Below are 26360 nucleotides of genomic sequence, written 5' to 3' on the forward strand. Positions count from 1 at the left end.
GTGTGTGTGAGTGTGTGTATGTGCATAATTTTTTAAACTCTGTTTTGAGAAATTAAGGGTGTTTCCAAAGTATTCCTTATTAAACGATTCCTTGCTGAAACAAATCATAGATTGTAGTCAATATTTCCAATAATACAGTTGTTCTCAGCTCTGGCTGGACATTAAAATCACCTGGGGAGCTTTTAAAAAACACCAGTGCCAGAACCCTACTCCAAAAATTTCTAATTCAATTAGTCTAGGGTGGGGCCATGCCATTAATATTTTTGAAAAGCTCCCCAGGTGATTCCCCTAGGCAGCCAGAGTTGAGAATCCTTGTCATAATGTAACATTTAGGATTTTATTAATAGTCCAGGAAATCTACTAAAGTAAATATACTAACCCCCTAAGATGCATGACAATGAATAGGAAAATTTGTAAAGTTCTTGAAGATGTTTAAAGAAAAACAAGATAATAATTATATGTTGTTAAAGTCTTTTTTTGGCTGGGACTCCAAATGTTTTATACTTTTAAAAAAGCAACTGTGCAGTGCCTAACGGAGCAAAAGCTAATTAAGTGTAACAATGCCTTGAAGCTGAAGACTAAAAAAACAGTATGTTTTCAGTTTTTCTTTAGGAAGTTCAGGATTGTCTGTGATCAGGGTATCCACACGTCCGGTGCCCGCCACAATAAAATCCCGCTGATGGGTTCCAGTTAACATGGGAGCCAAAATGTAGCCTTTCTGAGAAACCTATTTTTCAGGAGCACAAATTAAAATCATAAATAAGATTGTAAGGGAAGATCTCTAAAATGTTTAAGCAAATAAAGTTCCCCCAAGGGACTGATTTCAGGGGAATTCATTAGGCTTATTAGATGACATAATTATCTAATCACTGAAACAGGGTCCCTGGAGATCTCTTCTACTTTTTAGCTTAGATTTAATCATTGCATTTAAGATAATGCAGATCTTGGCACAGCGGAGTGGTCGCCAGAGATGCCCGACCGTCTGTTCTGAGGGGCGGCTAGCAGCGCGGTGGAGCGAGCCAGGGACGGCTTACTTACACCTGAGACGGACTGCGGAACCGCACGTGCCCGAGGTGCAAGTCCAAGTCAAATGTCGAAGGAGAGCCTCCCTGAGCAACCAAGAGTGTCAGCTGTACCCAAGGCGGTCTCGGCAGCAGCAAGTACCTGTGGTGGATTTCCAGGCCGAACTGGGACCGCGATTCTTCGCTGGGACACCAAGCAGTGGTGAAAGCAGCACTGGAACATCCAGCTTAGCCGATTGCCAGGGGAAGAAGCAGCCTCGGTCTCCTGTTTGAAGCTTCTGCCCCAAGCTTGCACTGTGTGTAGGAGAGCCGCCGTCATACCTTTATCTGTAGCCTTCCCCCAGGTCTTAAGGATCCTGAAACCTTACCGCGGACGGTGGATTGGGTGCAACAGCAGCCGCGACTGTGGGAAAGAGCAGCAAGATGCCACGGCACACGGACTATAGACCCACGCGTATCCTGCGAGATGACCGAACATTCATTGGCACCTCTAAGGCTTTTGACAAACGTAGGAACGTGATCCTCCGGAATTATGATGAATCCAGCAAGATCAGGCCAAAGAATGCGAAGCGGCCAGAGCGTGAAGAAAAGCGGGTTGGGGGTCTGGTGTTGCTACGTAGGGAGAACTTGGGTTTCCATGCCTGTCAAGGACCACCCCCCAGAGACCCTGGCATTGCTCGGGGTACCACTTGCTGGAGCGGCAGGAGGTCCTGGGGTCGGCAGGGCAGCGGGCAGAGGAGTGCCAGCCGGTGTTCCAATCCCCCCGGCTCCTGCTGGATCTGCAGGCCCGGTGCGAGGGGTTGGGGGACCATCCCAACAGGAAATGGCTCCACAGGGAAGAGGTACTGTAGCAGCTGCTGCAGTTGCTGCTATTGCCAGCATTGCTGGAGCCCCCACCCGGTGTCCACCGGGACGGGGGACCCCACCCACTCCCGTGGGCGGAGCTACACCACCTCCAGGCATCAGGGCTCCTCCACGTGGTATGAGACCACCCATGGGCCCACCAATTGGGCTTCCCCCTGCCGGAGGGACGCCAATAGGCATTCCCCCTCCAGGAATGAGACACCCCTCCGCCAGGTATTAGAGGTCCCCCTCCCCCAGGAGTGTGTCCACCAGAACACAATACTGTCAATCCTTCTCAAGTCGCTCCTTTCTCTGCGATGTGTCCTGTGAAACTACATACAGTGTTTGTGAGCTTTTGTGCCCTCTTTGCTGCATTAATAATATTAGCGAATAAATGCACAGAGCAATTCAACAAAAAAATAAAATAAAATAATATACATCTTTTTTCTCTATTGATCAGGACTTTTTTGGTTGTAAATAACAAATCCAACTGAACTAAAGTTAAGGAGAAAAGGAATCTATCGGTCAAATAGCCAAAAAGTCCAGAGACGGACTTCAGGCAAGGCTTGATTCAGGGGCTCAAACAATGTCATTGGAAATTGGGTCTTACTCTTTCCATCTGTCTTCTGGTTTCCCTCTAAGTAGATTCCGTTCTCAGGTTACTATTTCCTCTTGGTAGCAAGATCGTTGCCAGTGGCTCTAGGCTTTCATACACCTGTTCAGCAACCCCAAAGATCATCCCTCTGTCCCAAGAACTCCAACAAAAATTGTGGAATTCGGGCACCTGGTTGGCTCAGTCGGTGGAGCGAGAGACTCTTGCTCTCGGGGTTGTGAGTTCGAGCCCCACATGGGGTATCGAGATTACTTAAAAACAAAATCTTAAAAACAAAACTAAATAAAATTGTGGAATTGCATCTTATTGGCTTAGATCAGCCTGACTTTGGTCACGTGCCTTTCCTTGAACTAATCTCCATATTCAATGGGACACATTACTCCGATCGCCCAGGCTTGTGTTACATGTGCATTCCTGGAACTGGGGTGGGGTCAACTGTACCTGAATTACATGCCTGAAGTCGGGGTAGAGGGTGGCTCCCCAAAGAGAGTCAGAGTGTTGTTGGAAGATTTGGGGATGACCACTGAGCAAAGAAAAACAGGTTCACTACAATTCAGAAAAACTATTTCAAATTAAACTTCCCCACCTCTCTTTCCTCCAATTTCCCATTTAGCTATAACCAACGAGGTCTTATGGTGTCTTAGAAATTATCTTCTTTTTTGCGGTGCCTGGGTGGCTCAGTCGGTTAAGCTTCCAACTCCTGACTTCGACTCAGGTCATGATCTCACGGTTTGTGAGTTCCAGCCCCACATCGGGCTCCGTGCTGACAGTGCGGAGTCTGCTTCAGATTCTCTCTCTTTCTGCCCCTCCCCTGCTCTTGCTCTCTCTCTTTCTCAAAATAAATAAATAAATTTTTAAAAATCGTCTTGTTTTCCAAAATTCAAACATATCATCTTATAGGCTTTTGGTATGGTGAATAAACATCTTCTGATAGGAGCTGGGTGCTTAAGTAATAAATGCTATAGGGGTTTTGCTATACCAAGCCATTACTAATCTTCAGTGTATTAATTTTTTTGCCTCAACCTGAGGCAAAACCTTTATTCGGTATGAGAAATGCAAGTTTTTAAAAAATAGAATATCATGGCTGAAGACACTGCTCTCCAAACACTCTTTCACCACAGAGACAAAAAAAAAAAAACAAAAACCAAAAAACCTTATGTCCAAGTTATCTTTGAACCCAAAGCAGATGTCTCGAGATTCTGTTCAAATGTGAAAGAGGAACCCTCTGGAATGAATGGAGATATGAATATATACTCCCTCGGAAGCACCATCAGCTTCCACTGTTCTGAGGTGGACTGTTAGAAGTGAGTTAGTGACCAGGATTGAAAAAGTTCATGGTTTGTATTTTGTTAATACTGGTCGTCATGGCAACCAACGGGTTCTACATAAACCTGAAGCCAGCGGACTTGTAATGGAATACATTCCTCTGAGTGAGTCAAAGCCTTGTTGAAAAGGAAGCAATCACGCTGCTGTGGAAATAAATTATGAACTGCTCAGGGTTGAAATAAGCAACTTTTTTGGAATCCCATTTCCCCCTCCTCCCACATACTTTTGATGATAAGTAACTTGGCAATGCTTCATTTCTGATGGGACTGCCTATCATATCTTTGAGAAGAGGCCTGGTAATATGTGGCTTGCCTACCTCACAAGGTTTCAGTGAGCATCAGATGAGAAAGTGTGTGTGAAAGTGCAATGGGCTACACTAATATGGCCAGTGCTGTGGATTAAGAGTTCTTAACATTCAGAAATGGAAGTTGCAGATATTATTTTAATCCACCCTGAGCCATTAGAGATTACTTCCTATGACACACATACTAATATTTTGTTCAGTCTGAAAACCCAAGTGATGAAACTTCCGCTGTTCCCCTGGGGCAGCCTACTCCACCACAGAGCCAGAAAGTTTATGCTAGTAGAATATAGTGTTTAATAGCTCGGATTTTGGAGTCAGGCAGACATGGATTCAAATCCCGGCTCTACTGCTTTGTAGTTAAGGAAACTTGGGCACATCACTTAAAGTCTTTGCATCTCAGAATCTCATCTACAAAAGGGGGGTAATGGTACCTACTCTATAGAGCTGTGAGAAAGATTTCATACAATAATGTTAATAGAAGCACCTAACAATGTCTCGTGCAGAGTGAGGGGCAAATGAGTGTTAGGTGTTATTGTCATTAGTATTGTTCCGGTTGGGGCATGACCATCTTTGCTTTCTTGCTAATCCTTGTTGGAATTGTTTCTACCACATTAAATTCTTTTTTCTTCTTGATTTACTCTGGTGCTTTCAAATACTAAGTCAATACTTTCTGCTATTTTGATCCCCACCTTTTGTGATCATCTCGTTGATTAGGATAAGCCACTGATTGGTTTACCTTCAAAAAGTGGATTCGATAACAAAGATTGTCAGCACTTTTAGTTACTTATTGTTCAGTATTATTATTGGCTTTGCTGGAGTGTGTTGACCCCAACTCACCAGCATATTTTCACGGGCCCTCTTGACTTGGAAATGAGAATGTTCTTAAAGTATCGGTGGAATAGCCTGCTTCTGGCACGCTGCACAGTAGGGAGCCAGCCACGACAGCCGCACACTCCCCCGTACCCTCACCTGGCAGGGAGCTGGCCTTGGATGATCCACAAAGTCAAGTTGCACAACTTTGGCCGGGAGCTTCATCCACTACGTATCCATCACTTGGACAACCTTGTTAAATTCCTGCAGCTTGGGCCTATCTGAGCTCTTCATCATTTTAGTATTGTCAGCCTAAGCAGACCAATTTCTGCTTCTAGGAACATTCCTTTGGAGAAGAGCAGAAATTTCAACAAACTCTCAAGTGCTCTTCAAACTCCTGGATCGGCGAGGCCCTTGAGCCCATTCTTGTAATAGACTCAGAAGAATGGTATTTGGAGCTGCAAGTTTGCATAGGGTCAGTTTTTCCAAGAAATGTAGTCCTTCTTTGGATAGTTCATTTGGAGGGGTTGGCATTTCCTTCTACCTGGCCTCATGTGTTTTCCCCATCTTCTTGGAGACTGACCTTAAAATAGTTGCTGTATCTTCATCCTTCCAGCACTTTCGTCTCTGCTCTTCCAGCATCTTCATTAATTTTAACACCAGGCTGATTTTCCTTTGCCACGAAAGGCTTTTAGCTTTTTTGATAGCTCTTTGATTCCTCCTGAGCCTGCTTCTCCAGCACAGGGTAAAGTTTAACAAAAGGGTTTTTGGATTGTTTTTTTTTTTTAAAACCAGCAGGCCATGTCCCTCAGTGACAAACATTATTTAAGTAAGACACTCTTGGCCTCTTCTTTGACCAGCAAACCTCAATGGTTGGTAATTGTCAATGCCCAGAACAGATTTTTTCCTCCTTACTCGAAGATACCTTGAGGACCTCATGTTCAGGCCAGAACTATTTTGGGTGGAAGGGAGACAGGACATTTGATACCTTTGTGTCTGGTAAAATCTTTCCCACAGAGCCCTGGATTCTCATCTCTGCTTTACGGTGGCTAATGGTTAAGATGCTAATTCCACTATCTTCGCCTTGGGTACTCTGAACCTCAGGCCACTTCCTTTCGGGCTGGGCATCTCTTTAGTTAGAACCACAATCTGAAGGGGAAATGCTTTTGATTAGCGAGGCAATTAAAAATAAAATTCTGTGTCTTCCGAAACGATTTTCTTCCATCTGACCAATTAGCCTGGTTTCTATTTTGGAAAACATCGATTACACACCGAAAAAATGCAATAAACTTGCCATTTTCAAAACTCCACAAACTCCAAGCAAATGATATTTAATGAGTGATTTATAGTGATATCAGTACAGTAGGGGCACCTAACTTTAAAAACAGTGGCTTTTAAATTGCAAAGCTATGAAGATTATTGAACACCAACTTCCTTGCTAATAGAGCTGTAATTTTAAGGCAGAGAAGGTTCTCTCGGCCTCAGCACTCTGGACATTTGGGGCTAGATCATTCTCCCTTGTGGAAGCTGTCTTGTGCACTGTGGGATGTCGAGCAGCATCTCTGGTCTCTACCCATTAGATGCCAGTAGAATCCTCACTCCAGGGGTGATCGCCAGAACTGTCTCCAGACAAATTCCAAGTGTCCCCTGGGGGGCACAATTGCCCCTGGGTGAGAACCTCTGATGTAGAAGACGTGGTGAAGCAGTTTTTCCCTTGTTTGCTTTTCTGGACTATGAAAGTGGGAGAGGCCAATGAAAAATAAGAACACAGTAGGTCTTAGAATGTACTATTTTCACTCTATTATCAAATCCTCAACTTTTCTCAACTGAGGTTTTTAGAAAAACAATTAAATTTCCAAACCTAGCGCGGATATACAAACATTGGTCCCCGGCGTGTCTCACCTCTCTGCTAATGGGTCAACAAGAACAGGACTTTTCACGAGGTGTTCCAAGAGTTGGCAGGGCCCCTCTCTGGCCTAGTTCACGGAGAGCCAGGGTAAAACTACTCATTAGCAAAGTGACTAATGCATAGGCCTATTAGTTGAAATAGTCAGCGAGGGGAAAAGGAGAGTAATGTTTCCTGTGTGCCGTTTCCTCTTTTAAAGCAGAATATGCTGTAGACTAATGAGTGGCCACATCCAAGTTGCTCTTACAAATTGGTAAGTTTCGTCTTTGCCGTCCAGTACTTGCTTCCAGACTAGTCGGGATTTTCAAAGACCCTGATGTGAAAAGAAAATGGTGATATCCCAGGCATTCTCTGCTTTAATAACTGCTCCTCTCTTGGCCTCAGCCTCTCCTTTCCTTCCACCCCCCTCCTTCTTCCACCTTCCCTGCTTCCTGCTACTTTGAAGACGGCCTGGGAAGAGTGGCCCCTGGAGGCAGGGAAGTGAATGGGAATTAGAATCACCTGCGGGCACCTGGGCGCCTCAGCTGGTTGAGGATCCTTCCAGGTCCCCATCTCACAGTTCTTGAGTCGGGCTCTCTGCTGACAGCGCAGAGCCTGAAGCCTGGGTCAGATTCTGTGTCTCCCTCGCTGTCTGCCCCTCCCCCCCTCGCGCTCTGTCTCTTTCTCAAAAATAAATTTAAAAACACATTCAAAACATTTAAAATCACCTGGAGAGCTTTTCACCCCGCACAGTTATGAAGGCCAGCCGACTATCCCATCCACTCCCTACCCAGCGCCCACCGACAGCGTACTGGCTGGAAACAAAAGCCACACACAATTAGGAGGCATTGAAGAGATTAAGGAAGGGATGCTTTGCAGAGATGCGGTCAGGGTTTAGGGAAATCCCTGGGAGGGTGCAGTACAGCAGAGTAACAGCAGGGAGCTGGTACCGCCCTCTGCTGGAAGGGCAAAGAAGAGCGCGGTAGCTGGAGCTCAGACGGCAGCGGTGGGAGCGGTCATCTTGTGGGAGCTGTTGCTGGCGCCACACAAACCAGCAAGCCAGGCTGACCCGGCAAGGGGAGTAATATTTGACTTAATACCGGAGTCGCATGTGGAACCAGTTTCCGGGCAGAGGCAGTGGCAAGTGCAAAGGCCCAGAGGTGAGAATCGCCACTTTGTTCTTAAGAGGATTTTTTGTAAGTAGACTTTGGGATCTATCGGGGTCTGCACTGTCTCACCTCTCATTGAACTTGAAACAGTATTTGGGGGCTATTTTGAAACACTGAACACTGTGTAGTTCTTTAGGAGGTGTCTCCTCAGACACCTCATCCTATCCCCTGAAGCCCCCAGCTTCTGTGGCTGGGAGACACGGAAGTTCACCCTAAAAACAGCTCTGAAGCGTAAACCGCTACTTCTCAAACTTCAGCAGGTTTGTGGTTCTGGTTCAGCAGGTCTGGGATGCAGCCTGAGAGTCTGCATTTCTATCAGATTGCCAGAAAGGCCAGTGCTGCCTGGCCATACTTTGGAGAGCGAGGACCTCAAGAACTCGGAACAGGGCAGTGTGGGAAACAGAAACCACCCACCAGAAGTTAGAAGACCTGGGTCCGATCTAAACTATGACCTTAACCAGTCACATGACCTCAGGCAAGCCACTTAGCCATTTCTTCATCTATAAAAATGGAGGTGTTAGGCAAGGCTCCTCCTGCTGTCCCTTACGTGTCTGCAGATGATGAGTAGGCCTTTCAGACCAAATGCCGTGACATTTGCAGTCGCTCTAAGTTTGGGAGTTCTGACATCAGCCCTACGGCCATTTTATTTCTTCTGTGCTATTGTGAGGACACAGAAAACAGTAATGTCTGAGCCCAGAGGTGGAATCCCTCAGACTCGGACAATAGAAGTTGGGAGAGGGAGTCGTCACACACTTCAGTCAATGGAGGATTTTCTCTCAAAATTAGTAGAGGAGATACCTAGCAATCACTACTTTAAGCTGATTAGAATTGTCGTTAAATGGAAGTAAGCTAAATATCAACCAACAAGTGACTGGTGAAATTAAACATTCTAGGCAACCATTAAAAATGATTATGTTTGGACAATTTTACTGATATGGGAAGTTGACATGATGTATCATAGAGTGAAAAAAAAATGGGAGGTTACGTTACAGCGTGTGTACAGCAAAGAGTACATGAGCTTAGGTATTCACCAAGAAATGTCTAATTTTCTTTAAATGGAAACAATCTAAACAACTAAATGCACTGCCTGATCCTAAAGTAGATCCTTATGAGAGGTGAAAAATGCTGTAAAAGACACTATTGGGTCAACTGACAAAATTGAAACTCAAATGGTAAATTAAATTAAAATATTGTATCAACATTAAATTTCCTGATGTTGATAACTGTACTGTGATTACTTAAGAAGATCCTTTTTCTACAAATAATCCAGTGAAGAAATGGGCAAAAGGCACGGATAGACACTTCTCCAAAGAAGACATCCAGATGGCCAACCGACACATGGAAAACTGCTCAACATCACTCATCATCAGGGAAATACAAGTCAAAACCACAGTGAGATACCACCTTACACCTGTCAGAATGGCTAACATGAACAACTCAGGCAACAACAGATGTTGGCAAGGATGCGGAGAAAGAGGATCTCTTTTGCATCGTTGGTGGGAATGCAAGCTGGTGCAGCCACTCGGGAAAACAGCATGGAGGTTCCTCAAAAAACTAAAAATAGAACTACCCTACGACCCAGGAATTGCACTACTAGGCATTTATCCAAGGGATACAGGTGTGCTGTTTCGAAGGGACACAGGCACCGCCATGTTTATAGCAGCACCATCCACAATAGCCAAAGTATGGAAAGATCCCAAATGTCCATCGATGGATGAACGGATAAAGAAGATGTGGTATATATATACAACAGAGCATTACTCGGCAATCAAAAAGAATGAAATCTTGCCATTTGCAACTACGTGGATGGAACTGGAGGGTATTATGCTAAGGGAAATTAGTCCAAGAAAGACAAATATATGACTTCACTCATATGAGGACTTTAAGAGACAAAACAGATGAACGTAAGGGAAGGGAAACAAAAATAATATAAAAACAGGGAGGGGGACACAACAGAAGAGACTCATAAATATGGAGAACAAACTGAGGGCTGCTGGAGGGGTTGTGGGAGGGGGGGATGGGCTAAATGGGTAAGGGGCACTAAGGAATCTACTCCTGAAATCATTGTTGCACTATATGCTAACTAATTTGGATGTAAATTAAAGAAAATAAAAAACAAAACAAGTTAATAAAAATAATTTTTTAAATAAATCCAAATATTAAATATTCAAAAAAAAAAAGAAGATCCTTTTTCTTAGGAAATGTGCACTGAACTTTTTCCTAAGCATAAAATTATTTCCAAATAAAGAAAGTTTTCTTAAAAAGAATATTTAGGAAGCTCACAGAACCTGGGGGTGGGGATAGGGTGTGACACAGAGAGTCAGGCTCAAACACAAGGCAGCCAGGAACATTCCCCGAACCATCACTGGTCTGCTCCAGCCAAGAGTAGATTACTTCTCGGGGCACCTGGGTTGGTTAAGTGACTGACTTTAGCTTGAGTCGTGATCTCACAGTTTGTGAGTTCGAGCCCCACATGGGTCTCTGCCCTGGCAGCACGGAGCCTGCTGTGATCTCTCTCTCTCTCTCTCTCTCTCTCTCTCTCTCTCTCTCTCTGCCCCTTCCCCACTTGCTCTCTCTCAAAAATAAATAAACATTTTTTTTTAAGTTTAAAGAGTGACTACTTCTCAAACAGACACTGCAGCTCTCACAGATGATAGCGGGGACCAGATGCCTGAAACTCATTCACTGCTGCCTCTAAAGAAAAGAGAGCTTCCTACTTCCCTCAGCAGAAAACAGTTCCTCATAGCACTTGTTCCCATGCATAACTGGCTTTCAAATCCATGTCTTCCCAAGGTGCATCTGATCAGTGGGAAATAGCTGCAGGGGTTTCTGGGAAAGCAAATTTATGATTTCAATCTTTAAAAAGTCAGCATCCGTGTACGAAGTGCTCCAAACATAAGATGGGTGTTCAAAAGATGTCAGGTGGCCACAGATGGGACAAATGCTACCACCATCACACTCACAAAAAGTTACCCCTAATGATGACTTCTGTGGAGTCACCCCAGCTTGGGTCTGGGAAGCCTTCCTTGCGCACTTCTAGTCACTTCCTTGTGAAAGCAGCTGCCTAACGTTGGCCCTGATACAGCAGACATGACCTAGTTACTGTGCACTTCAAATATGTCAGACATGCAAACAGAACCCAATGAGACATCACTATATACCCACCAAAACGGCTAACGTGTAAAAGGAAGACTGACACACCAAGTGACAGTTAAGATGTGCAAACCTAGGACTCTCACTCATCGTCAGTGGGAGCGTAAACAGGTACAAGCACTTTGGAAAAGCTGAATATATGTACACTCTATGACTGAGCAATTCCGCTCCTGGTATCTAACCGACAACAATGAGCCCTTATGTCGATCAGAAGACGTGCACAAAAGTATTCATGACATCATTATTCATAATAGCTCCAAACTAGAAACGACACAAGTGTCCATCAACAGTAAAATGAGTAAATAAATATCGCAATACGTACAATATGGAATACTACACAACAATCGAGAAAATAATGAACTAGCCTTACACACAGTATTATGGATGAATTTCGCCAACAGTGCTGAAAAAGACACCAGATACAAAAAAGCACATCCTGTATGATTCCATTTACATGCAGCTCAAGAGCAAAGAAACAAATCTATGACAACATGTCAGAATAGCAGTTTCTGTTAGTGTGAAATTGAGGGGTACCAAGAAGGGGCATGAGGGGGCCTTTTAGGATAATGAAAATGTTCTGTATCCTGATCTGTGTGCAGGTGTCACAGGTGTTTACCCATACAATTCAAACTATGCCCTAAGATACACACTTTACTGTGTGAAACTTATACCTCAATTTTTGGGAGATAGAATAAAGACTATGGAAATAGGATCACAGATTCTTAGAGCATTAAGGGAACTTTTCTAGAAGGAAGGAAGGAAGGGAGGAAGGAAAGAGGAAGGAAGGAAGGAAGGAAGGAAGGAAGGAAAGAAAGAACTGTCATCAGAGGAATACGAAGTCTCCTAAAGTTCTGAAATGACTGGTGGCATGCTATGATCTCCGCCAGGTTTAGCTGTTGACAGCATTTTCCTGACTCCGCCTCACACTTTCCCATGTCTTCAGAAAGTAACTTTTTGCAATTAAGCACTAAGAAACTAGCTGAAAATGTGTGTATGGAGCAGTTCTACATAACTGCACAGTGCTTTGCCATTCACAGAGAATAGGGTACCTCATTTGACCCTTGCAACAACCCTGGGAAGTGGGCAGGGTGAATGTTCATTTTCATTACCATTGCATTTCAAAGAGGCTAAATGGTCATATGGAGTCACTGCTTCTGACTTTCAATCTAATGCTTTTCTAGTGGTGTTTGTAAGTGCTGATTTCTATACGACAACTAAATACAGCAAATAATTCTGGATTGGATCCTGGAAAGGAAAAAAATGCTATAAAGGACGTTATTGAGAAAATTGGTGAAATTTGAACACAGACCACATGTAGAGGATAATATTGTATCCACCATTTCTAAATTTCTTGACTTTGATCATTATACTGTAGTTTCATAAAAGTGTCCTGGTTCACGAGAAATGCATGCAGGAAGTATGCAGGGTGAAAGGTCACCATGCCCATAACTGACTCTCAAATAGTTCTTTAAAAATTAGAGAGAAAGAGGGGGCGCCTGGGTGGCTCAGTCGGTTAAGCGGCCGACTTCAGCTCAGGTCACAATCTCGCGGTCCGTGAGTTCGAGCCCCGCGTCGGGCTCTGGGCTGATGGCTCGGAGCCTGGAGCCTGCTTCCGATTCTGTGTCTCCCTCTCTCTCTGCCCCTCCCCCGTTCATGCTCTGTCTCTCTCTGTCTCAAAAATAAAGACAACGTTAAAAAAAAATTTAAAAAAAATTAGAGAGAAAGAGAGGGGAAGCAAATGTGGCAAAATGTCAATAACATGTGAATCTCGGTGAGTGGCGTGCAAGTATTTGTTGTATTGTTCTTGCAACTTCCATGGAGGGATTAAATTTTTCTCAAAAAAATCTAAAACATTCAAGAAAAAACTACTTTCGGATAAAATCAAGTTATGCCTTCTGTTGTGCATATCACATGAAACCATAGTCATCTTGGGCACTGTAGAAGAAAAATGACAGCACTATAATTTCTAACAGATTTATTAATTGCTTCATTTCATCATCACACAGGCAAAACATCCTTTCTCTTATTTAGTTAACATAATCTATGAACTTAATAGAAAGACTTGCTCTGCAGGGAACAGTTGTAGCTTTTATAGAATACTTTAGAATGTTCTTTTTAAATGTTTATTTCTTTATTTTGAGGGGAGGAGGGGCAGAGAGAGAAGGAGAGAGAGAACTCCAAGCAGACTCCGTGCTATTGACGTGAAACCTGACACGAGGTTCAATCCCATGCCCGCGAGATCACAACCTGAGCTGATATCAAGAGTCGGATGCTCAGCTGACTGAGCTACCCAGGCACCCCTAGACTACCTTAGAATGTTCTATTATGAAGCCCCGAGAGAGGGAAAGAATCTGCAGCCTCATGTCCCTGCTGCTTTGTTGATGCCTCATGAAGATGGCAAGACTTTGCAAGGCAGAGACTTGTGGCACACTCAGGGGTACTGGGTCCCAGGGGCAGGGGCTCCAGCTTTGCCTGAGTCCTATCACCCAAGGGTATCTTGGAAGCAGCAGAACTGCTGGACTGAAAAGGGAACCAGGACCCTGTCCGTTATGAGGAAAATGGGCGATGACGTAAACAACTGCAGAGCGCTGGCCTAGAAAAGACTCAATAATTGAGTTCAAATTTCCCTCCACCTCATGGGTGTCCCAAATGGAACCTAAGTTAAAATAAATAATAAGATAATGTTTCTATATTTGAATGTTTGGACTGAGATTCATTCCTATCACGTTAAGTAACATGTATTGAAATGTATGATATGCTGGCCATGTTATAATGGTTGTTTTATTTCGTTCTCACAACAACTCTACGACTTAGGTAAAATAGTCCCCATTTTACAAATGGGGAAACCGAAGCTTAGAGGGGTTATTAACTACTTGCCTGAAGTCACGCGGCAGGTAACTGGTGGAGATAGGTGAACTCGGACAGGCTGACTCCAGAGTCTCGGTGCTTAGCCCCTCCACCATGCTTACAGGTGGCTACCCACCTATCCATAAGGCCAGTCCTCCCCCTAGCAATACCCGCTACAGACTAGGGCCTGTGATCTATTAAGGGAAGATGCTACTCTGCGGTGTAACAGAAATGTAAGAAATCTATCCCAGCTCAACAGAACACAAGAAAATCATTAATTCCATCCCTTTCAATAGGCAGCCAAATTTTCCACACTGCGGATGACTAAAAGATGGAGCTGATTGTGCCCAGGAGGGTGTGACAGTACTGGTACTGCCAAACGTCCTGGCTGGTGATGCCCTCCTCCCCTGCAAAGAGTGGGGCTCTTCCAAACGACATTGGTGTTCTCCACTCCCCCCGTGGACGTGTAACTTAGGTAGGTAAACCTGCCCAAGTCGCACACTGTGCCTCACCCAGGGCCTGAAGAAAGCTGGTCCCACACTGAAGGCAATTTGTGAAACATAATTACTTGCAGATTCCTTCTGGAGCCGCTTAAGCTCCTTGAGGTCTCAGATGTGTGGCCAGGCTAGAACTCTTCTTGGCAGCTAAGGATCCTTCTGCCTCCAGCTGGAGAGGAGGTCCAAATGACAGAAACCAAGGGCATCACTCAGATGGAGTTTGGCCTTCCCAAGACTTGGTGGGGCAGGCTCAGATGCATGAATGGGGCTTTGGGGAGCCTACCCTTTCAGCAGATCCAAACCACACAGATCACAGAGATCTGCGGAAAATGATGTCTTTTTCATGAGCGGACTGAGCATTAGTGATAGTCTCCGTTTGGCTTGATGGCACTCTGAGTGGGAAATGAAAGTCTTTTCCCTCAGTAAAAGGGGTAGCATGGTCAACGAAACTCATGCCCAGTAACCTACTGGAAAGGCTTGCCCCAGATAACATTTGTTTTCTGTTGAGAGAAGCCCAGCAGGCTTTGATTCTGCTACGGTAGTGTTTGCAATTATATTTATTATCTATTATGGGTCCAATCACAAAACTATAATGGATACAGCTACATACAAATTTGATTACCCCCCAAACCCTGAGACATGGCTGTCATGTATCTCATTTTACAAATGAGTGACCAAGTTAATATAAGCCTGACATGATTTTAATTTTAATCCCGTTCAAATCAAAGTTAGAAGCAGAGGACATTCGACAACATGGACAAATCTCATAGACATCGAACAAAAGGCAAGAAGGCAGATAGGAAAGAGTGCATACTATGTGATTCTATTGGTGTGACATACAAGAACAGGAAAAACTAATCTGTGGCGACAGAAATCAGAAGAGGGGTTACTTCTGGGAGGGTGGTATTGACTGGAAAGGGGCATGAGGGAGCCCCTAGGGATGCTGGAAACTTTCTAGATCTTGATTTCAGTGGTAGTTCCACAGGTGTATTCAAATGTACAAAATCATTGAGCTGTGCTTTTAAGATTTGTGCACTTTATTAAGTTGTCTCAAAAAAGAGGTCACAATTAATTTATGAGAAAAGAGCCAAGAATGCACAAGGGGGAAGGATAGTCTCTTCAATAAAGAGTACTGGGGAAAACGGATAACCACATGCAAAAGAAAGACAATTCCCATTTCACACATATGCAAAAATGTACTTGAAATGGGTTACAAACTTGGATTCCCCAGCTTCTTGGATTTTTTTTTTTTTTGCCTCTTGGATTTTTTTAAATTCCTATTTTATATTTAAAATGGATATGTGCATTGAAAAAGATCCATTTCAGTGTGATAAAATTAGACCTTAGCAAGAAAAGCATGTCCCTGCCAAAATAAATTTCTCTTCTGGAAGTTTCAAAACACACTTTTCATTAATTTTGGGGGTATCCTACTCTGCTCCTGCTCCCACCTGTGACTCCTGCCCTGCAGCTACTGAGGGCTATTCTTTGAACACTCCATGCCTTGTCTATCTTCAGTATGCCTTTGCCCATGCTGGTCCTTCTTCCCGGAACAGTCTTATCCCTTCTCCCTACATGATGGATATCTATGGCTTCTTTAATACCTAGCACAATTATCACTTCCTCAGCAAGCCTTCCCCCTAAATGCCTCAGGTGAAATTTACTCCCTCAACTGTTGTACCCTCGTAACTCTGCGTAATTATTTACTTATACTTGTTTCTCCACCTAACTGTGAGCAGTTTGTCAAAGACAGAGCCTGTGTCATGTTCACTGTTCTGTCCCTAGTGTCTACCATATTGTAAGTGATCAATAAATGTTTGTTGAATGAATAAAATAATTTCTTGATCTGCAACGTGGATTAAGAACACATAACCCTAAGTATGCTCACTGTGGAGAAGCAATTATGAACTCTATACATCTGGGGCTGCCAGAGCCATCTGGAGAAGCACCATCAGATTCTCAAGGTCCAAAAGCTCCTGTCCACTCCATCCTGCCCTGTGATGGTAGGTCATGGAAGGAGGCTTTCATATTTCTTAGAATGGAGCTTCCATAAACCAAATCAACCTTTTATTTTTCTAATATTCTATCTCTCAATGCCTACTTTGTATAAGTTGCAATACCATATTTCGTCAAAACTACTACTCTTACAGGTGGCAGATAGGAATAAAGGAGACATGCTGGAAGGAGAGAATCCCATCCTCCTACACAGAACCCTTTCCCCATACCTGACAGCCTCAGAGATTAACAGACTCTCACCTAAAGGTCATTGCCGGTTTTTTGTTTGTTTGTTTGTTTTTTAATTAAGAGCTACTGATGTTTCACAACTGCAGTTTCTCTGAAGATTAGCAAATGATCTCCCGTGTCTGCCTTTCCGTTGTTCATTCCAATTCCCTGTGGCCCAGAGAGCAGAGGGCGGGAAGGTGTTCTGATAGGTGATTTCAATGCCAGACCCCTCTGGAGTCAGGAGCCACATTCAACAGATCAACCTAGACGGAGTTTTTTAAAGGTCACGAAGATGAAAAAGGGTAGAGAAAACATGACCTTCAAGAAAGGAAGAAGAGAACCAAACAGGAGCCTTTGCATAACATCATTCCAAATAACTGTGTAAAAGCCTCTGAGGTAAACAGGTGCTGAGTCGGATGTCTGAGTCTTAAGTATACTAAATCATTGTATCAGTCAAGGTTCCAGCGGGACACAAATGGAACACACACACTGGGTAAGTGAAGACAAGTTTAATAAGGGATTGGGCAAACACCACAGAATGCCCCAGGAAGGAATTCCACAGGTGATACTTACACTGACCCTATTTGGCTCCCATCTCTTGCTTGTGTTGCCCAGTGGTTGGACCCAGTAGGAAGCCAGAGAGCAGGGGGCCCTGTGGACACAACTCATGCAGGTCAGCCTCCTGGGTTACAGGATGGAGAAGGGTGGAGAAGGTGGAGAGTGAGCTTTGGAGAGTGGAAACAGAAGATGTTCGGCACCCAAATGATTCAGACCACTCTCAGCACCCCCCTTTGCTGAACACCCATTGACTTAGACTCTCCCTTCTTCATTTCCTTCCACACAAAGCACCTGCACATTTCCCATATGTTTTATGGCCCTTTATTTGTGTTTGATGTCCATACAGTCTCTAAATGTCTGTGCCTTTTGTGTGCCTTGACCATCTGATGACGTCTCCCTAAACTTAGCTGTTTAGTTAACCATAGGTCAATGTGACCTCAACGAGTAAGTGACATCGGAGCCAAGAAATGAATGCTAAGAAGGAGGTATCCATGCAAAGATCTAGGGGAGACCATTCTCTGCAGAAGGAAACAGCAAGTTCAAAGCTCTGAGACAGAATGGCGTTTGGAGAGCTTGAGGGACAGGCAATGCATCCCAATGGCCAGAACCGAATGCTTCGTTCCTTGTCAATTATTGTAATGATCAGACTCCCACGCATAACACAGGGAGTCCTTCATCTTAGGTGAGGAAAGGAAGCCTCGCTTTGACAATCTTGGACCTGTTTCCTCATTCGTGAAGTGGGAAGCTTGACTGAGATTGTGCCTGAGCTCGCCTCCTACTCTAAAAAGATATGACTCTTTCGTCCTATAAGGAAAAAAGACGCAAAGTGCCATCCGTTTGTTTGAAAAAGACTGCGTGGGCATCGACTGTGTCTTTACTATGGGGCCAGCGTAGCTGACGCCATCAGTGCCCCAACGGCGATACCCTCGGCACTCACCTGCAAGCACCCGCCGCCCTCCACCCAGAAGCTTCCACCTAGCCTGCGCGCAAGGAAGGCCAGAGTGGCAAGGATCGCCCCCGGAGCAGCCCTTGGCTGTGATGAATGGGAGGGAGAGTGTCAATACCCTGGCTTCTTCCCCTTCAGGTGGAACAGCTCTGAGGTGCGCTCCGTATGTTCTCCTACAGCTTCTCGGGGGTGTGAAGCAGCAATTGCCCACAGAGGTAGGCTGCTCTTTAACACATGCCTAGCACTGGCCTCTTTCCCTTCCGTCTTCTATCCTCACTCCTTGACTGGTGCTTTTCCCAAATAAACAACTCGTGCTCGAATCTTATTCTTAGATCTGCTTCTGAGGGAGCCCCATCTAAGCGAGCTAGTTATAATGAGGGATACCAAGGAGCACAAAATACATCTCCACCTACAACAAGTTCACCCTCTAGTTACTAGTTTTTAAAAGTAGACATTAAAGGGGAGCCTGGGTGGCGCAGTAGGTTAAGCACCCAACTCTTGGTTTCAGCTCAGGTCATGATCCCATGGCTCATGGGATCAAGCCCTGCATCAGGCTCCAAGCTGACAGTGCAGAGCCTGCTTGGGAGTCTCTCTCTCTCTCCATCTCTCTCTGCCCCTCCCCTGCTCACACACACACACACACACACACACACACACACACTCTCTCTCTCTCTCCCTCTCTCTCTCTTTCTTTAAAATAAACTTTAAAAAAAATAAATAAAAGTAGACATTAAAGCCTTGAAATATAACTTTTGACCCAGCAGTTCAACGTCTAAGAATACATCTTTCAAAAGTAATATTTGTGCACAAAACTTAGATACAAAAATGTTCATTTCTCATCAAAGCATTGAGAATAAGAGAGACAAGTAGCAAATGTCAATGTAAATGTTCAACGGTGGGGAAATAAATACTGGTACGCCCATGCAACAGAACACTATGCAGTCATTAAAACCCATGTTGTAGAATAATACTTAATGACACGGGCACGGTTCGTAGGCACAATTAAATAAACAAGGGTTACACAACAATATCTTTGGTACCTATCGTTTTCACTAACAATAATATATATGCGCGTAGAAGAAAAATACTAGAAAGCTAACACACCGAAGGATTAACACTCGCCAGCTCTGGGTCTGTCTATATTTTCCAATATTTCTAGAAATAACATGTATTTTTTACCTTTAAGGTGATGCATTATTAGTTTACATAGTCTAAGATAGCATTTCTCAATCTCAGCGTGACTGATATTTTGGAATGGATCATTCTTTGTGGCGGGGCCGTCCTGTGCCCTGTGGGATGTTTAACAGCAGCACCGGTACCTGTCTTCTAGATGCCAGCGACGCCTTCCCCTTCAAACTGTGACCATCAGAAATATCTCTAGACACTGCCAAGTGTCCCCTGGGAGCAAAATCACACCCAGTTGAGAACCATCGGCCTAAGAGAACCTCAAGTGGTAAACCCATGATAGCAGTTAGTGGCCACGAAATAAAGTAAGATTATTCAAAATCTGTCAGACATGCATGTTTTTTTTCATGTTGAAGAAATCAATGTCACGTTCAACCTATAACCTAAAGTAACATTTGTTCCAGAAGAGGCCACTCCTCAGATGTGTGATAGAAGAACCGATAACAGGTTCCGAGATACCATCGTTCAGTTTCTAGGAGGTTCAGACTTTCAAAAGTTGAAGTCACGCCAGCCTAATGGGTCACTTGCTTCCCATCTGGCCTCACACTGGACGACGGACGGGAGGTAAAAGAACACCCTGAAATGTTTGCTGTCAAAACTTCCTCAGTACCATTACTTTCAGTGATTTAACGGTGGTTACAGTCGTTCGTAAATGCAAGGGACACAAGAAAATTCCCCAAGGGGTTGGTGAGAGTTATGATATGAGCCTGAGTGGATGAGTCTGAGTCCATCAGGAAGTGTTGACTGAGCCCCCTGTGTGCGCTTAGTGCTGTTCTAGACTCTGAGGACACAGAGGTGGACACGATGTTCCAGAGGCCTACCCTGGAGAGATCCCCGTTTCTAGTGAGCAGGGGTGGGGGGCACATTTATGCGAACAGGATAATTGGATGGCGAGGATAATTAGATCACGCGCAAGAGGGCGGCTCAGCAGGAGGGAGTGTTTTTGGCCGCCGCAGCCTCTCCGAGCACCACGTGCACAGGTGACGGCATCTCTGCAAAGCCCGGAGCCAGAGAAGCAGCTGAAGCCGAGCAACCCCGAGCTAGTGAAGGAGGAGGAAGTTGGGGTCAGGTCAGGTGATCTTCGCCGGTTTGGCAGGAAGTTGGGGTTGCACTCTAATTGCAGTGCGGGAAGGTGCGGGAGGATCGCAGGCAGGGAGGACAAGAGCTAGTTTACGCTTTTGCCGGGTCACCTCGACCCCATGCAGGGAGCGGACCGGAGCAGGACGAGAGTGTGCAGGGAGATCTGTCATTTGACCTCCACGTGAGTCCAGGTGAGAGATGCACCGGGGTGGCCCAACTAGGTTGGAAGGGTGAAGGCGAAGCAGTGAGATTCGGGAGAAGATTCGGGAAATGGATGGGAAGCCTGCGTGGGCCCTGCAGCCCGGGTAAGCCGAGCCAGCTGCCGGAGAGGCGAGAGGCGAGCGCTTGGGCCGCCTGAAGCTGGAGGTCCGGGGAGCGAAGCGGTGACTAATGACAGACAGCATGAACGCCAGGGCCTCGTAAACCCGTTTTTATTTTTAAATAGGCTAACGGCCAGGAAGTAGGGCATTTTGTAACTTCCTTGGGAGTCAGAGCCAAATGGCGCCAGGAGGTCCCAGCTGTGTAAGCGGCACAGAGCACAGGCCAAAGCTGGGCCGCCTCTGGGGGGAGAGCCTCATATTCCTTCTGTAAAAAATTCCTACTTGGGGGCTGATGCCTAAGACGCCACCATCTGACACTCTTTTTAGCTTAGATTTTTAGTTCAGCATGAAATACCAATTCCTTTCCCCAAGACGAAACAGAAAGCAGTGATGGAGACTGGGCCATGAGGAGCAGGGCAGGGCGATGAGAAATCAGATGGGACGGAAGGCTGGAAGTTCTGGTTCAGAAAGACCTTGAGGCACTGAGGGCGTATGTAGAGCGGACGGGCGCTGGGTGGGCGGCCAGTGGCTGGGCAGGCTGGAGCGGGGTGAGGGTTGCTCAGAGGGGAGGGGGAGGCCGTCCATGAGGACCCGAAAGAGCTTGCAGGAGGCCAGGAGGGCGAGCGCGGCTTCTGCCCACGTTTCCTGACGTGAGCTCCAGCCTCCTCGGTCTGGTCTGCAGATTGACAGGCCCTTGCCTCCTCCTGAACGGATCTCGGATCTCGGCTGGCCCAGCTTAGCCTTAGAGCAGGAAGGGCCCCAGGGGAAGGAATCCTGAGGGGATCCTAACAGGCAGCTTTCCCAGGCTACTCTGGGAGAGGAAGGCCAACATTCAATTCGAAAACCAAGTTCCCAAACGATTATAGGACTGAGATCGTTTTGACGGCTGTTGAAAACACAATCAAAGCTAATTTTCTCACTGAATTTAATCCTTTCTAATTCACTTTGCTAAAATTTTAAAAACGTATTATTATTTTTTTGAGAGAGAGAGAGAGAGAGCATGAACGGGGGGGCAGAGGAAGAGAGAGACGGAGAATCCCAAGCAAGAGCCCGAGGAGCCTCTCCATCCCAGACCCTGGGGTCATGACCTGAGCTGAAATCAAGAGTCATTTGGGGCGCCTGGGTGGCGCAGTCGGTTAAGCGTCCGACTTCAGCCAGGTCACGATCTCACGGTCCGTGAGTTCGAGCCCCGCGTCAGGCTCTGGGCTGATGGCTCAGAGCCTGGAGCCTGTTTCCGATTCTGTGTCTCCCTCTCTGTCTGCCCCTCCCCCGTTCATGCTCTGTCTCTCTCTGTCCCAAAAATAAATAAACGTTGAAAAAAAAAATTAAAAAAAAAAAGTCAACTGACTGAGACACCCAGGTACCCCTACGCTTCGCCAATTTAAAACAAAAATCTTATAATTTGCTGATTTCCCCCCCTCAAATTTGGAAGGCATTTAGATGAACATCATTGTTTTTTGGGTCTCAAGCACATTTTCCTCTACATTTCACCCTACCTGTCCAACTGCTGGGCGCGGAAGCCCTGGGAATACAGCCCAACAACTCTAGATTCGTGATGTCTTCCCTCCATTTATTTGACCTTCACTGGCTTCTCACACTTCCATTCATTCTTTCTCTCACTTTTTAAATAAATACTTACAGAATTCCTGTTATGCTTCAGTTACTGTAATAGAGGCTGTGGAGGTAGAAAAATGAGATAGTCTCTGCCCTAGAGGACCCACCAATGGTGGGAAGAATGTACTAACAAGTCATTAAAATGTAAAGGATAAGGGACGCCTGGGTGGTTCGTTCGGCTCAGGTCATGATCTAATGGCTGGTGAGTTGGAGCCCTGCGTAGGGCTCTGTGCTGACAGCTCAGAGCCTGGACCCTGCTTAGATTCTGTGTTTTCCTCTCTCTCTGCCCCTCCCCCGCTTGGTCTCTCTCTCTCTCTCTCTCTCTCTCTCTCTCCCTCCCTCTCCCCACCCCCCAAATAAAAACAAGGAGGAGGATAAAACATAATAGACTTTTAAATACAGAGAACAAACTGAGTGTTGCTGGAAGGGTTGTGGATGGGGGGGATGAGCTAAATGGGTAAGGGCCATTAAGGAAGACACTTGTCCGGATGAGTGCTGGGTGTTATACATAGGGGATGAATCACTGGAATCTAATCCGGAAATCATTATTGCACTATATGCTAACTAACTTGGATGTAAATTAAAAAATAAATTCAAAAAAATATTCTTTAAATGCAAAGAATAAGCCCTGTAATTAAGATATGTTGAAAGCATATTACTACATTTTAATTTACACTTGAATTCATAAATAAATAATTCCTATAAATTTGTTACCACGTATTTTGTAAAAAGTTTACTTAAATGCCAAAGTTTCCCAAGACAGGTGAATTTTTCCTATTTCTTATGTTAGAGTGCCATCTACTGGAAATTCTGGAGAACAGCAATCAGTGATTTATTATGTTAGAGTGCCATCGTGTGGAATTTTCTATAATTGCACAATTGTATTTTCCCGATTTCTTGTGTTAGAGTGCCATCTCGTGGAATTTTTATGTTATTGCAGCACCAATTATTTATTTATTTTCTTTTTGTGTTGCAGTGCCGCCTGGTGGAGTTAGCGTGTAATTGCAAAACAATTTTATTTATTTATTTATTTATTTATTTATTTATTTATTTATTTATTTATTTATATTTATTTATTTATTTATTATCGAACTATCTGTTTGATTGTTTCTTATCATTCATTTATTTATTTACCTATCTCTTTAGCTGTCCATTCTTTTATTTAACTAGCTAGTTGGCTAGTTAGCTAGTTGGCTAGTTAGTTGGTTAGCTGGCTAGTTAGCTAATTAGTTACAGTGTCACCCAGTGGATATATTGTGCAATTGCGGATCAGAGAAGTTTTTTCCTATATCCTTAGGGTGCCGCCCAGTGGAATTTTCAAGTAATTCCAAATCAGATGTTTTCCTATTACTCAAGTTAGAATGCCACCTAGTGGAATTATCTTGCAATTGCATGATACGTTTTTCTCCCACTCAGGTTAGAGTGCCACCCAGTGGAATTATCTTGCAATCACATAACATGTTTGTTTTTCTTACAGGTTTCCCTTGCTATCCAAAAGTTGAAAGTTCCCATGAAACCATTCCTAAGCCGAAATGGCATAAGGCAAAGAGTGTCCCCTCCCTTCCAAAAGTTCGAGTTACACCGCTTGCTCTTAGGAAGGGCCTACATTAGTACATTAATACAAAAGTGAAAATCCTCTTCGGATTTCTTTCACCTAGGGAAAACAGGTACTAATGCAGTCCTCTCCAAAGAGGGAAGTGGCATAACTCACTTGTGGTTAGTTCGGGGAAAGCTGTATTCAGGTTAGAGTGCCACCTGGTGGAATTATCATGTAACTTCAGAGCACATATGTTTTTCCTAGTACTCAAGTTAGAATGCCACGTAGTGGAAGTATGTAATTGCAAAACCACTGTTTTTTCTGCTACTCGGGTTAGGGTGCCACCTGGTGGAATTTTCCTACAATTACAGAACAGGTATGTTTTTAATTTCTCACGTAAGAGTCACCTGGCAGAATCATCCAGCAATTACAGGAAAAAAAATGTCTTTTTGTTACTTGTGAAAGAGTCCCACCTGGTGGAATTGCTCTTTGTTAAGAAGTAGACCAGTGATCCTCAAACTTGGCATCTGGATCACCTGGAGAGCTCTTTAAAAGAAAGACTGCAGGCCCCCAACCCGAGTTTCCTATTTGGGGGGTTTGGGTTGGGGTCTGGGAATTTGCATCTCTAATGAGGTGTTGGTTGATGTTGATGCTACTTGTCTGGGGCTGCACTTTGAGAAGCACTGAAATACTCCTTAAATTTTAGTTTCACACATAAATGGCTTTCTTTTCTCATGTAATTTCTGCAACTGTTTCATTTTTGGAAAACTGTAGAGTTTAGGAAGCTCTGCCCTCCTGAGTCTCTCTAAAGAACTCAGGATACCTTTTGATTAAACCTACCAGTTACTTTGGATATGTTTTCGCAAACTTATCTACACAACTTTACAATGTGGGGTTTTGTCTGTTTTTGTATCATAAAATCCTAGTATGGGTGCTCCCTAAATATCCGTTGGATGAATGAATGAACCAGGACTTCAACTTTGTCAGGTTGTTTGGATAAATACGACAGCTTCCTGAAACTGAAGTAGGCAGAAACTCTGTCTCCTTCCCTCCCTATCACTTCGCTGGCATGTTACAAGCAAAGAAGCCACAGAAATCTGTCAAAATCATTTATTCGTATGCAGGCCCAGAACCTGCCACACGGCCTGTTCCCATATGCAGTTGAGGGTTCTGCTTACTCCTTTTCGGCACTGTCACAAGCTTCTTCCCAAAATGTTGATCCGCGACAGATAGAGATGACAAAGTCCTCAGTAAGCAGCAAGCACAAGCCACTACCTCACAGGCGTTGGAGCTCTGACTTGTCAGACTCTTTCTTATACTGTGTTCATGCAAGGGCTCAGGTCCCTTGTCATCTTTTTAGCCAATAGCATGTCTTGAACACCACTCAATTCACCAACTGAAAATCATTTCTAACACTTCTTACGTGAATTGGTAACCTTTCCGGTGGAAACTTAGATAGGGTATTTGCAGGTCCCCTAAAATATGGACTTCTGGCTAGGGTCCTTCCAGTGTTAATAACCTACCCCTGAAGTGTGGCTCCCTGATTAGGGTACTTTACAGGTTAACTGACTGCCCCTAAGGTAGAGAAGATTAAAGTGAATTCCCAGACACATTTATAGCACTCCATTTACACTGGATTACGTTAAAGTAAATTGCAGGCATTATAAAGCCAAGAAATAAAAGTTTTGCTCATGCATTTATTCCCTCACTCTCCATTAAAAGTCTTACAGAGTGGGAATTTAGGCTAAAGGTCGAGAATTCTGAGTTCTATTCTCATCCCAGAGAACTTCAACTAGCTGTGTGATCTCAGACAAATTACTTAACCTCTCTGGGCCTTAGTCTGTCCATTAGTGAACGAGAGACCTGAACTAGCCATTGCTAAAGCTACCCCAGCTCTAAATTGGCAAGGTTGCATTCTTTCAGAAAGACACCATGACTCACTGGCAAAGTTCTATTACCTTCCAGGCCTTCTTAGCCCGGGAGAGGATTACACCCGGAGCATCCATTGTAGGTAAGGAATGAACCTCTCTTCTGCACCTAGAATAGGAAGGGTTATGTGCTCTCCGCGAGAATTGGAAAGAGGGTCACGTCATTTTCCGTGTTCTGAGGTTCAGCTAAGAACCCCGGGGTGAGAAAGACCGCAGAACCACAAAGATCATCTCGCAGAGAACTTCGCAGTCGGGGTGCAACAGATGAGCCATAGGGGTGTCAGCATACTACTCCCCTACATTCACCGAGGCCAGAACCCCTGTGGGGCCTCCGCACTGGGGTGAGGGCAGCCCGGCAGGTTCACGCCACTGCGCCGCACAAAGAGCACCGTTCTCGCCACGCGCTGCGGCAGGAAGAAGTGTGGCGAGCACTCCCGCGTCCCACGGTGATCCTGGAAATGTGCGACTTAGACCAGGGGGTCCTGGTCCTCACCCGAAAATGA

At 44.7% G+C, this 26360-nt stretch overlaps 1 protein-coding gene across 1 annotated transcript; it reads left to right on the forward strand.

Moving 5' to 3' along the window:
- Nucleotides 1–1430: 1430 nt before the first annotated feature.
- Nucleotides 1431–26360, forward strand: LOC124509628 (small nuclear ribonucleoprotein-associated protein N-like). The gene is given in 6 exon segments (XM_047076349.1): nucleotides 1431–1703; nucleotides 1705–2085; nucleotides 2087–2164; nucleotides 20359–20452; nucleotides 20584–20649; nucleotides 26173–26360. Coding segments are annotated over 6 exon segments (1065 nt in total). The 5' UTR covers nucleotides 1431–1445.

Source organism: Lynx rufus, unplaced genomic scaffold, assembly GCF_022079265.1.
Source record: "Lynx rufus isolate CCGP_SWC_20201006 ecotype Redwood Valley unplaced genomic scaffold, mLynRuf1.p SCAF_14, whole genome shotgun sequence".
Taxonomy (NCBI): Eukaryota; Metazoa; Chordata; class Mammalia; order Carnivora; family Felidae; genus Lynx; species Lynx rufus.